Here is a 14,307-nt window from a genome sequence, read left to right on the forward strand (position 1 = left end):
TTGAAATGTGTCACAACAAGCTGAAAGTCATCGTGGAGGGACTTTTCCCACAGCATGACCCAACGAACTGGCCACCTACACCATATGGCGAGGTAGATGAAGACAACGTTGAACAAGTCTCCAACGAGGAACTCATAGCAGCAGCGAAAGGGTTGAAAGCGAATAAAGCTCCCGGCCCGGATGGAATTCCCAACGTGGCGTTGAAGGCGGCGATCCAGACGTTCCCGGACATGTTCAGGATGGTGCTGCAGAAATGTCTGGACGATGGTCAGTTCCCTGATAGGTGGAAGGTACAAAAGCTTGTGCTGTTGCAGAAGCCCGGAAAACCGCCGGGGGATCCTGCATCGTATAGGCCCATATGCTTGCTGGATACTGTAGGAAAGCTCTTAGAGAGGATCATCCTCAACAGGCTGACGAAATGCACGGAGAGTGAACACGGATTGTCGGAGAGACAGTTTGGATTCCGGAAAGGGAGATCGACGGTGGATGCAATTCGGACAGTGATTGACAGAGCCGAGAAAGCTTCCAAACAGAAGCGGAGAGGAAATCGATACTGCGCCGTGATTACGATCGATGTCAAGAATGCATTCAATAGCGCCAGCTGGGAGGCCATCGCCAAGGCGCTCCATAGAATGAGGGTTCCAGGCTACCTCTGCAGGATTCTAAGTAGTTATTTCCAGAACCGGGTCCTTGTCTACGTGACAGACACGGGGCAGAAATCGCTTAGAATCACGGCGGGGGTTCCCCAAGGCTCCATTCTAGGTCCTACGCTGTGGAACGGAATGTACAATGGCGTGCTGACGCTCAAGCTGCCCAAAGGAGTTGAGATCGTTGGCTTTGCGGACGATGTCGTCTTGACGGTAACCGGTGAGACGCTGGAAGAAGTGGAAATGTTGGCGGCTGAGGCGATAGATACGATTGGTAACTGGATGCAAGGAGCGAAGCTGCAGATAGCCCACCACAAAACAGAAGTGATGTTGGTCAGTAACTGCAAAGCAGTGCAGCGGGCAGAGATTACCGTTGGAGAGCACACCATTGCTTCGAAGCGCATGCTTAAGTATCTGGGAGTGATGATCGACGACCGGCTAAACTTTAATAGCCACATCGAATATGCTTGCGAGAAGGCGACGAAGGTCATCAACGCAATAGCCAGAATCATGCCGAACAATTCTGGTCCAAGCAGCAGCAAGAGACGTCTTCTGGCTGGTGTTTCCTCATCAATACTAAGGTACGGAGGTCCAGCCTGGATTGAAGCGCTGAAAACGAAGCAGAACCAAAGGAAATTGAGCAGTACGTTCCGGCTCATGGCCATGCGAGTCGTGAGTGCGTACAGAACCATTTCGATGGAGGCAGTATGCGTTATCGCCGGTATGATCCCAATCGGCATCACCTTGGCGGAGGACTACGAGTGCTATATGACGAGAGAAACCAGAGGAGTACGAAAAATGGTGAGAACGGAGTCGATGGCTAAGTGGCAGCAGGAGTGGGATGCAGCAGAGAACGGTAGATGGACACACAGGCTAATACCGACTCTTTCGACCTGGGTGAACAGGAAGCATGGAGAAGTCAACTTCCACTTGACGCAGTTCCTGTCTGGTCATGGCTGCTTCAGGAAGTACCTGCATCGGTTCGGACACACAACGTCACCCTTCTGTCCGGAGTGTGGGAATGTGGAAGAATCACCAGAGCACGTGGTCTTCGAATGTCCTAGATTTGATGATGTGCGAGAGGATATGCTCGCCCTTAGCACGGAGAATGTCGTCGAAGAAATGTGTCGAGAGGAGGGCACCTTTAACGCCGTCAGCAGAGCAGTAACGCAGATCATGTCAGCGCTGCAGCGAAAATGGCGGGAAGACCAACTAGAAAGTAGTAATGTGCTCACACAAGTGCGAACTGAAAGCCGAAGCCGGGAGAACTCTCCGTCAGAGTAGGCTGTATCCACCACCAGGGATAACCGAGTAGAACGTGACGCTGGGAGATAAATGGCTCACAAATTGGAGAGACGATCAGCGAACTGGAAGCGCCAATTAGCTGAGGTAAAGTGAGGTGCGTAATGCACGGCCCCCTCCGAAGTAATACGACAAGTGGTTCCGGGGGAAAAGGGCAAGGCGTCTAAGGAGGTTTTAGTGCGGTAAGAATCCCACACACCGTGTCACCGCGACTGTGCGCCCAGTCGTCAAGCGGTGGCACGATGGCCTTTTTGAAGGTTTCCTCCTTGCCAAAAAAAAAAAAAAAAAAAAAAAAAAAAAAAAAAAAAAAAAAGACCAGACAGACCCAGACAGACCAGACAGACCCAGACAGACCAGACAGACCCAGACAGACCATACAGACCCAGACAGACCAGACAGACCCAGACAGACCAGACAGACCCAGAAAGACCAGACAGACCCAGACAGACCAGACAGACCCAGACAGACCAGACAGACCCAGACAGACCATACAGACCCAGACAGACCAGACAGACCCAGACAGACCAGACAGACCAGACAGACCAGACAGACCAGACAGACAGGACAGACCAGACAGACCAGACAGACCAGACAGACCAGACAGACCAGACAGACCAGACAGACCAGACAGACCAGACAGACCAGACAGACCAGACAGACCAGACAGACCAGACAGACCAGACAGACCAGACAGACCAGACAGACCAGACAGACCAGACAGACCATACATACCAGACAGACCAGACAGACCAGACAGACCAGACAGACGGTGGACGTCATCCGCGACGTCATCCAGACGGCAGAGGTGGTCCATCGGAAACGAAGGGGCATTCGCTACTGCGCGGTGCTAACCTTAGACGTGAAGAACGCGTTCAACAGCGCGTGCTGGGGGGCGATAGCCCGCTCGCTACACCAGCTCCAAATTCCCGGAGGGCTGTATAAGATTCTGGAAAGCTACTTCCAGAATCGTGTGTTGACGTACGACACAGAAGATGGCGAAAAATGCGTTAGAGTCACCGCAGGAGTGCCACAAGGCTCCATCTTGGGCCCGGTGGTATGGAACGTCATGTACGATGGACTGTTGAGGATAAAATTCCCAGTAGGCGTGAAAATTGTAGGTTTTGCCGACGATGTCACGCTGGTAGTCTGCGGGGAATCCCTCGAGGAGGTAGAGCTGACAGCGGCCCACTGCGTCAGGCTTGTGGAGGAATGGATGAGAACCAGGAAACTGGAGCTCGCCCATCACAAGACGGAAGTGGTCGTAGTCAACAATCGCATGTCAGTACAGCATGCAACGTTGACAGTCGGCGGAAGCACAATTAGGTCTGTGCGCTCTCTAAAACTCTTGGGGGTCATGCTCGACGATAAGCTCAGCTTCGGCTGCCACGTCGAGTACGCCTGCAAGAGAGCGTCTATGGCTGTGGGGGCATTATCCCGTATGATGTCAAACAGCTCGGCAGTGAATGCCAGTAAGCGCAGGCTCCTCGCTGGGGTCGTAGTATCTATCCTCAGATACGGCGGCCCTGCGTGGGCTGCGGTACTGGATATTGACTGCCACAGGCAGAAATTAGAGAGTACACACAGGCTAATGTGCTTAAGGGTGGCCAGTGCATACCGCACTATCTCGAGAGAGGCCGTCTGTGTCATAGCAGGGATGATGCCAATCAGCCTTATCATTAAGGAGGATGTGGCGTGTTATGACGCGAGGACCGTTCGAGGGGTGCGCAACAACGCGCGAGTTGTGTCGACCGCGAGATGGCAATTGGAGTGGGAAAACTCCACAAAGGGGAGGTGGACTTACCGCTTGATACCTTCCGTATCAAGCTGGGTCAACAGGCGCCATGGGGAAGTAAACTTCCACCTGACACAGTTCCTGTCAGGCCATGGCTGCTTTAGGAGCTACCTGCATAGGTTCGGACATGCAAGTACTCCCACCTGCCCCACATGTGCTGGTGTCGAGGAGACCGCCGAACACGTCGTGTTTGCCTGTCCACGTTTCGAGCCAGTATCGAGCGCTATGCTAGCGATATGCGGAGCGGATACCAGTCCGGACAACATCGTTCATAGTATGTGTGGTACCACCGAGAACTGGAGCGCGGTGGTGACTGCGGTCACCCACATAGTTTCGGTATTACAACGACAGTGGCGAGCCGAGCAGCAGTTACCTACTGCCCGACCAGATCGTTAGAGTATTGCTAGAGAGGCACCATAGCGCTACAGCGGCCCCTCCCACGAAGTAATGCCTTCGGGCGGTTCCGGGGAGGCCAAGGGCCAAGCGCACAGGGTAAGGTTTAGTGGGTCGGGAGTGAAATTCTCCCATCCCCACACCCTGAGTTCCTTCTCAGGTGTCTGTGAGCAGATTCCCCCCTGTATAAAAAAAAAAAAAAAAAAAAAAAGACAGACCAGACATACCAGACAGACCAGACAGACCCAGACAGACCAGACAGACCAGACAGACCAGACAGACCAGACAGACCAGACAGACCCAGACAGACCAGACAGACCAGACAGACCAGACAGACCAGACAGACCAGACAGACACCGTTGATTTTAGGCATATGGTATCTTGCGATAGACCAGTGCAAAACTTTAAAAAGTTGCAGAACAATCAATTTGCAGCACCTTTGCGAACCAATTTTCAAGTTTTTAATTTTATTTGAAAGATTATTATTTTGTTCATTTACGGTGGGAAAACTGCGAGAGCGATTTTTGTTTAAAGCAATTAATTTAATTTGAAAAAAAAAATCATATTTTTATGGAAAAAAAACACCATATGCCTAAAATCAACGGTTTTAGCGCAAACCTTTTTGTCTTTCTAAATACGGCTTTCAGACCATTGTGCATTGGTAGGACTTCCCTATAGTTTGAAAAAACTTCCCTGAACATCGGCAGAACGAACTTCTCTGAACTTCAGCAGAACTTCCCTGAACTACGGCAAGACTTCCCTGAACTTCGGCAAGGCTTCCCTGAACTTCGGCAGGACTTTCGGCAGGGCTTCGCTGAACTTCATCATGACTTCGCTGAAGTTCGGCAGGCCTTCCCTGAACTACGACAAGACTTCCCTGAGCATTAATAGAACTAATCTGAACTAGGAATCTTGGAATTGAAGTTGTCATTTAAGTAGTAGAATTATTATAACTATACAATAATATTGTGTTTACGCATATGTTCAAAATTTCAACACTTCCCATTTTTCTAATTTGAAATGCTAGTCGGTATTGATGCATTTCGAATTTGGGTGTGGTGTGAACGGGTGTGGATTCAGTATCAACGGAAAAGCATTAACTTTCACCTTAAGCGTGGGTAGGCAAAACTCGTTTTGAATATTAAAAAATATCGGTATAAATCGGTATAAAATCTCAAAAATCGGCATTCTGAGAAACCTTATCTGTACATGGGTATCAAGTTTGCAAATCGGTATGAATACCGATAAATTGGTATAGCTGGCAACGCTGAGATGGACACTGAAAAATTGACGAAAATCATTAAACAACAACTTTTGGTCAATTTTTTTAACTTTTGTTTATAAGATTTTTAATAAAATTTTCAACAGAAAACATTTTTTTTTTCAAAAAATCTTTTTCTGAGCAAAAATTTATTAGCCATTGTGTTAGTAACAAGAACAAAAATTTGACCAAAAGTTGTTGTTCTATGCTTTTTGTCAATTTTTCAGTGTCACTTTAACGCTCTTGGGTCATTCGTGACTTGTCTGGGGGTGAGATTTGAACTCGTGACTTTGGCGTGAAAGGTATGGATTCTAACCACTACGCCGGGATTGCCCCAAATTTTTAAGTGTTAAACTCGTTGATTTCACAAAAGATAACATATTCCATCAGCTGTTTAGTAAAAATATTCAAAAAATATTTAAGAGAGTAATTTTTTGTCATTGAAAATTACTAACACCGTTTTTGACTTTTTACCCAAAATGGATATAATTTTTGTACGGTGTATAGTTTTTCCTTAAAAGGTATTATTTGCTTATACAACTTTGTCTCTGACGTCATTTCGATTGGAAGTTACATTTTCGAATTATGATTTGTTGAAACAATTAGTAAATAGCGGAAACGCACCCGTATTGGCCATGTTCCTATTTTGGCCACCTTTTGACGATATTTCACGTTGTTTACAATTTTGAGATGTTCAGTTGCGTTCAGTTTGTTGGCACAAATCATATTCATCGGTGTACATAAACATTACGACCACAAAATGCACAGATATTGCAATGTAATCGGTTTTCTGAGGTGTGACCAAAATAGGAACCTGTGGCCAATACTGATGCACTTCCCCTACTCAATTTTCAGCTCAAATGCAAATGATTCACCGCAACAAACAATCATGCAAAGTTCCATGCAACTCGAAGCAGGTCGAGTCTGAAATTCATTGTTTTGTTTTTCCTTTCGGCCTGGAAGTGCTCGAGGTATAGTTTGTTTTTCCGATTACTGGCCCCGGTGGTTCGGGAGCGATGCGATGATGGTGCGACGGGACGGCCTCAGCTGGCGAATGTAAACTCATTTGCTCGAATGTGCGCACTTAAAATGATTGGTTTACATCATTGTTGTTTATACATCAGCAGCAGCAGCAGCAGCAGCAGTCGGGTCACGCTCAAACAATACTACACAATATTGGACAGACGGTGGCTTTTGTGGGTGTGGTGGTTCCACTTCAGTGCAGATTTTCGGGACTCACCTGATCGTTCATGGTGGAAATTTCGTTATCAATCTCAGTCGGTGGGCTCCGGGTGTAGTCGAGGCTGAACATCGGTGGCGGAGCACCTCCAATCACCTCCAGCAGAAAGCTTTGCGCCAGACCACCGTCGCTCCCGGCTTCGCAGACCACCTCCAGGAAGGTGTCGTTGTGGAGTTCGCAGTTTCGAGGCGTATCCGGCGTTTCTACAGGGGAAACAAAAAATAAGGACCATGTCCGACAGGAGAGAGAGAGAGAGAGAGAAAATAGACATAGCAGAAGGCAGGAGAATTAGAATTTTTAATTAACATCACGACGGTCCGTCGCTGCGTTCAACCTGAAGAGGGAAAAAGGAATTAGCAGTATTTCAGGTGATTTTCGCTGAACGGTGTTAACGTTGTGTCAGAAGCAGATGTTTTTGAAATTAGAAAGTTGTTTTTCATGCTCGAGAACTTCAATCTCGTTTTTTTCCGAGTATTGTTAACTAAATTGAGAAATTATCCAGAATGTGCGGTAGCAAAGGAAAATATACTTAATTTCTGGTTATAAGCAAACTTATGTACCCATCATCTTCAGGCTAGCTCCACTTTTCTGGCTTGGATTTCTTACATCATGAACATTGAATGCGCATTAATGCTTTTAGAATTCTATGCTACACGCTCAGTTATTTTTCTGAAAACACAATCCACTTTCCCAAAACTTTTTCTCAAACGTCATTTTGATTAGCTGAGCCGTTTTCGTGCTATAATTTATTGAAAAATATCGAACACGCCATTTTGAAAAAAATAGTCGAGAGTCAAATGGCTGAATTCCAATACAAACTTGGCTCACTGTCCCTAAGGAAAAACTTATGCGAAGTTTTATGGAATTCTGGGAGGTAAAATCGGAAATTCATTTATTATTTCGCTTTTGGCGTGGATTACAAAAATTGACAAAATTGACAACTTAGCGACGCTGGTGGTCAAGCTTACAGGTATAAAAATGAAACGTGTAGAATCGGATTATACCTGTGATCTTGACATTTCTACCTATGGGATGAGTACTTAAGGGGGTTTAATTTTGATAAGTCTATAGTGGTAATGACATTGTTGAAGACTGCAGATTATAGTCGAAATACTTATCGGTCATAGAAACCAAAATTATTTAAGAGGAATTAAATAGAATATTACCTTTTGAGCTATTTTATTTAAATATTCTTCAAAATATATTATTCTACAAAAAATAAGAAAAAATTTCAAAATGTGTAAAATTTACAAAATTTATAAAATTTACAAATTTTGTACAGTTTACAAAATCCATAAAATTTACAATATTTACAACATTAACAAAGTTTACAAAATATATAAAACATACAAAATTTATAAAATATGCAAAATTTATATAATTAACAAAATTTATAAAGTTTTACAAATTTTACAACATTTGCAAAATCTTACAACATTTTACGAAACAAAATGAACAGATATTACAAAAATATTACAATTGGTTAAATTATAAAATTTACTAAATTACGAGAACTTCAAAAAAAAAATCTTCAAATTACAAAACCAATTTTCAACAAAAACATTGAGATATAAAAATTTTAAAAATTTGCACAATTTACAAAAGTAACGAAATTAACAACATTTTACAATATCACCCTAATAAAGCTTTGCAAAAAAAAGGGAATTCAGCAAAATTCAGTTAACAAGTTCAAGTTAACAAACTTTTCAAAACAAAAGTACCAAAATTAAGAGACTAACCAGCTGAAGGCTGATATATTGTGTTTCGCACGTTAAAACTGTGTGCACAGTTATCCAGTATTTTTTAATGAATTGACAAATCAAGAGCAATTTTTCATTATGTTAAAAGTGCCATTCGCACCGATTCGAGAAAATTAAAGTTTAGTTTTGATGACCAAAAAGTTATTCCTATTTCCAATTAAACTCACAAAATCTCATATTGATAGCAATGTTTAACATACTAAGCAGGGTTTTAATCATACAAAGCTGATCGCTAGCTGTCATACTAAAAAATACTGGTTTTTGAGTCAAAAGTTATTGTATATCGTTTGGTAGCCCCCTAATGTTACTTAAGGGGAAGTTCACCGCTCCGAAAAAAATAATTACGTTTCGATTTTTCTAAAAAAAATGGAAAAATATATAAAATATCTAACAAATAATATTTTTTCTAATTTTCTATAGAAAATTCAGGTAAAAAAATATATTTTTTTAAGTCATCATGGCATAAAGTTGGACTCAAAAAAACCACAAAACATCGACTTTTCGGTTTTGCTGATAGTCCAATTTTGTTTCATGATAAGATAGAAAAAAGATGATTGCATGTAATTTTTGTCAAAAATCTTAGGAATAAAATGAATTTCTTGGATTTTTGATAATTTTTCCCAATATTTTTAGACAAATAAAAACGTGCCAAAACTAAATTTTTATTTTCAGGCCGGTAAACTTACCCTTAAGTCAAAGTTTATTTACCAGGGTATCCGGGAGAAATATCTATCACGTCACCTTACATGTATCACATTCATCATTTAAGGACCACCGAAATCATCTTAGCAACACACAGTTCGATTTATTCACTTTAATAATGATGAAGCGAAACGACAAACGTACACTTTTCATGGGTTTACTGCGCTGTTACTTAAGACAAACGGCATTTCCATCGAAATCGGGTGACTTTAGTAAAATTAAAAAATATTTTGATCGGAAGGTGATTACGTCAAAAAACAATTGGACTGGAAAGTAAATTTTAAAATGGGATGTGATCCTATATTCGGACAGTAAATAGGGTAATAGCGGGAGCTTCGATTGACACTGACAGCTCGACTTTGGTTACCTTTGTTACTTTCGACGTAATGAAAATTTTCTCTTGAAATTATGTAGGGGAAATGGATGTAATGTTTTGGGCCTATACATAAATTCAGCAATCGGCAAAATTTTCAATATCTATTTGTACCGCCCCAATGACGCGTTCAAAATCGATAAATAGCAGATTTTTAGCGATAGGCCCAATCTTAGATCCATAGGCCAAAATACGAGCCATTTCCCCTATATGTTTTTTTAAATATCTTTATTAAGGAGACTTTCAGCCCTGGGCTGGTTCGTCTCCCACTATATGTTGTTTTTCAAGATTCTAAGCATTTTTGAATTCAAAGTGTTTTTATGTTACTTCATACATGAACTTTACGATTTTCAGAGTTGGTTGGTTTCGGCTTCATGTTAGAAACTTGCCCCAACCCAAAGATGGTGTAAACTCGGGTGTTAGTTTGCTTAGGTGAGCCTTGAGTCTCAAGAAAAGGGTTTCCGATGTTTTGTTCGCAATGTGATGTGCTCTTTTCTGTTGTTGGTCGTGATTTGCTCGATTGGTTCCGCTATTTGACAGTTCAATTGGTTCCCGAGATTCTATTCGCCAGACTATGAAAATAGTGACTATAGTCTACGTGCGACGGCATCGACAGCATACACATCACCGGAAAAGACGTCATCCATTCGAATCAAGCACACGCGGATGAAAAAGTATTTTATTTACTAAATCTAGTGTTTAAAATAATTCGTTTGTTATTCAAGTTCTACCGGTAAATAATCCTAAAATCTACAACCTAATTATATTGATTTCTAACTAGAACTAGAACTAAAACTAGGACTAAAACTAACTTGCACAGCCAGAGAAAAGGCCTGAGAAGAAAAGGGCCTCTGATTTGTAAGAGGTTACCTATAATCTAAACCTAACTTAAATTTATAGTTTGAAGCGAGCCAAAACGGAATAAACACTTTTCAATAACAGTACAGCGTTCTTTTTATTTGGCCGTACCAACACTTAAAATATATTTATTTATACCTATTTGTTCATTAGTTTCTGTTATGCAAAATTCTAAGTTCGGTATCTCGAATATTTTAATTAATCTTGAATATTTCTTCAAGCGCATAATTCTTAGCATGAGATACCAAAAATCAAGTCTGAGATCTAAAATAAACATCCATGTCTCAGAGTTTCAAACATTTGTTAAGTCCAAGATCGTTCAAGATTTTCCTCAATCATCGCAAAAAAAAAATGATTAAATTTCTCTCTTTAGCTTTCCTTAACTTTCACTTTGAATGTTCCTCAGAAATTTCTGGGTAGGCCCTTTAGAATTCAGCAAATAGTTTCCTCAGAACTTCCTTTGCGATTTTTCTCAAAATTCCGCTGAGAGAATCTCTTGAACTTTTTTTTTGAGTTCTCATGAAACTTTCCTTAGAATCTCCTGGAACGCTACGCCTATTTGTTGTGGAAACAATGCTCAAATTTCCCTTGAATTCTTCTCTTTAAAACCCTCTCAGAAATTCCCTTAAACTATTTTGAAATTCCTATGAGTTCTCTTACAAATACGACAACGATTTTTTTCTATTTATATTCAGAATTAGATTCTCTAGAAATTATTATCAATATTCAATTTAAGATCTCCTCAGAATTCTGTGATTGATTGATTAAAAATTAAAAGGAGATGTAGATGATAATCAAGAGGGGTAGGATCGGAATTGTATCCATTAAGTTTGCGGGTAATTCAATCTGTATCCTGCTCCGAAGTGTGTCGTGGCCGCTATTGGACGCGTCGGTTCTGATGTCGGCGTTGGTCGCGAGTTGATTCGACCGGTGAAAGGCTGGTGCTGTGTCTTCCATACTGGCGAACTGAAGCCGTTGTGTCGCAGTCCTTTTTTATCTGCTGAGATTCCTCTAGTCGGAGCAGCTATAGTGTGTTCCGTGTTTGTTGGGGGGTTTCTGTTGCTGTACGAGGAAGGAAAGGCAAGAGTGCTGTTTTTAACACCCGTTGAAGAAGTAGCAGCCGCTCTGGGGAGGGGAGGAGCTCTTCGAAATCATCATGATGTAATGGATTGCTTTGCAACATATCGGGTGCGATCTTTCCTTTATTTTTCTCTTAACTTTCAGTCCATTATTTATGAAACATGATAGGTACAAGAGGGTTCACCAGGGTACCTGATTGCAGCGAAATGGATGGGGAGAATCGAAATGCCAACTCCCTGTGTTTAACATTTCGGGAATAGATGGAGGGCTCTTCTCCCCAATCATTAGGGCATCTTTCTGCTGGATGGCCTGTTTTTTGTCCGGTTGTATGACCGTTGTTGGAAGGAGATTGTTATTTAACCCGTGAATGTACGTCCGGCGATGTTGCCCATGGATTCACACAAACCGTTTTGGCCCTTCATACAATGGCAGACTGAGTACAATTAAAGGTTATTAATCTTCATCAAGTCGAACAGCGAGGATAGTGCACAGTCTACTGACTACAGTGAGTGGTAGTTCCATATCATCATATCAATTTATTCTGAATCCCGGTTCGAATTCCTTCAGAATGCTCCTTGAAAATGTAAGAATTATTCCAGAAGAACTTCACAGGAATTCGGAGGAGAAATCACCATTGGAGAGCACACCATTGTTTCGAAGCGAGTGCTGAAGTATCTGGGAGTGATGATCGACGACCGGCTAAGCTTTAACAGCCACATCGAATATGCTTGCGAGAAGGCGGCGTAGGTCATAAACGCAAGCTGGTCCAAGCAGCAGCAAGAGGCGTCTTCTGGCCAGTGTGTCTTCATCGATAATAAGGTACGGAGTTCCAGCTTTGATTGAAGCGCTGGAAACGAAGCAGAACCAAAGGAAATTAAGCAGTACGTTCCGGCTCATGGCCATGCGAGCCGTGAGTGCGTACCGAACCATTTCGATGGAGGCAGTATGCGTTATCGCCGGTATGATCCCAATCGGCATCACCTTGGCGGAGGACTACGAGTGCTATATGACGAGAGAAACCTAGAGGAGTACGAAAAATGTTGAGAACGGTGTAGATGGCTAAGTGGCAGCAGGAGTGGGATGCAGCAGAGAACGGTAGATGGACACACAGGCTAATACCGACTCTTTCGACCTGGGTGAACAGGAAGCATGGAGAAGTCAACTTCCACTTGAAGCAGTTCCTGTCTGGTCATGGCTGCTTCAGGAAGTACCTGCAGGACACACAACGTAACCCTTCTGTCCGGAGTGTGGGAATGTGGAAGAATCACCAGAGCACGTGGTCTTCGAATGTCCTAGATTTGATGCTGTGCGAGAGGATATGCTCGCCCTTAGCACGGAGAAGGTCGTCGATGAAATGTGTCGAGAGGAGGGCACCTTTAACGCCGTCAGCAGAGCAGTAACGCAGATCATGTCAGCGCTGCAGCGAAAATGGCGAGAAGACCAGCTAGAAAGTAGTAATGTGCTCACACAAGTGCGAAGTGGAAGCCGAAGCCGGGAGAACTCTCCGTCGGAGTAGGCTGAATCCACCGCTGGGGGTTAACCGAGTAGAACGCGACTACGTTGGGAGCTAAATGGCTCAAAAATTGGAGAGACGATCAGCGATCTGGAAGCGCCACTTGGCTGATGTAAAGTGAGGTGCGTAATTGCACGGCCCCTCCGAAGAAATCCGGCAAGTGGTTCCGGGGGGAAAGGGCAAGGCGTCCAAGGAAGTTGTAGTGCACACCGTGTCACTGCGACTGTGCGCCTAGTCATCAAGCGGTGTCACGATGGCCTTTTGAAGGTTTCCTCCTTGCAAAAAAAACGCACACACACACACACACACACACACACACACACACACACACACACACACACACACACACACACACACACACACACACACACACACACACACACACACACACACACACACACACACACACACACACACACACACACACACACACACACAAACACACACACACACAAACACAACCTGGCCTGTAGTGAAGGTGGCACGGTGTGGTATCCACTAGTTGCCTAGTGCAGCTCCACTAAAACCCATTCCTTACTCTCTCCTCTGCCTGGATCCCCCCGGGACCACTGTGAAGCGACTACTTCGGGGGGTGGCTGTGCTCATGCACTTGTCGTACTCTCAGCGCTAGCTGGCGTTGCTAGATCGCTGCTCTTCTCTCCATTTACGCTGCAGCTCTGACATAATCTGTGTGACTGCCCTGCTGACGGCATTCCAAGAGTCCTCCTCTCGACACATTTCATCAACGACATTCGATGCCCGTCCTTAACGTGGAGAATGTCGTTGATGAAATGTGTCGAGAGGAGGACTCTTGGAATGCCGTCAGCAGGGCAGTCACACAGATTATGTCAGAGCTGCAGCGTAAATGGAGAGAAGAGCAGCGATCTAGCAACGCCAGCTAGCGCTGAGAGTACGACAAGTGCATGAGCACAGCCACCCCCCGAAGTAGTCGCTTCACAGTGGTCCCGGGGGAGATAGTAATTATTTCCTACCTACCATCGGTCCATTAATAGATATACGTTTTGCTCATAATACTTTTAAATTCGTACCACCTACGATATTGTGCAACTTGTTCGATCCTAATGCTAATGCTAATGATAACTCTTAAACTAGCTTCATGTTAGATAGCATTTCCCACCAACTCCATTTATAAATGTTCTGTCTTTGAAAAAGATAAACAGATAAATTCATAATTGCTTCACTAGGTGACGCTAGTGTACAAGTGATTTTCCATTATGTGCCTTGTGTTGATTTGTTCACTAAGCAGCACTAGTGCACAGGTACGTTTCTTTTATAGGGCTATGTCTCGAGATCCTGACGATCTCTAAGATGTTGCTGTTTGTATCCATGGGTAGAATAGTTCATGCTTTTCTCACCACGTGGTAC

General features: G+C 43.4%; 1 protein-coding gene across 4 annotated transcripts in view; it reads right to left on the reverse strand.

Moving 5' to 3' along the window:
• The window catches only part of side (sidestep), a 671,279-nt gene that overhangs the window by 132,730 nt on the left and 524,242 nt on the right, over positions 1-14,307 (reverse strand). For all 4 annotated transcript variants that reach the window (XM_065225556.1, XM_065225558.1, XM_065225557.1 and 1 more), the window contains one exon: positions 6,636-6,838. In XM_065225556.1, coding sequence (XP_065081628.1) covers positions 6,636-6,838 — 203 coding nt within the window. The remainder of the gene's footprint in view (positions 1-6,635; positions 6,839-14,307) is intronic.

The sequence above is a fragment of the Ochlerotatus camptorhynchus genome, unplaced genomic scaffold, assembly GCF_037179485.1.
Source record: "Ochlerotatus camptorhynchus isolate MF236.1 unplaced genomic scaffold, CSIRO-AGI_Acam_v1.1 ptg000231l, whole genome shotgun sequence".
Lineage (NCBI taxonomy): Eukaryota > Metazoa > Arthropoda > Insecta > Diptera > Culicidae > Ochlerotatus > Ochlerotatus camptorhynchus.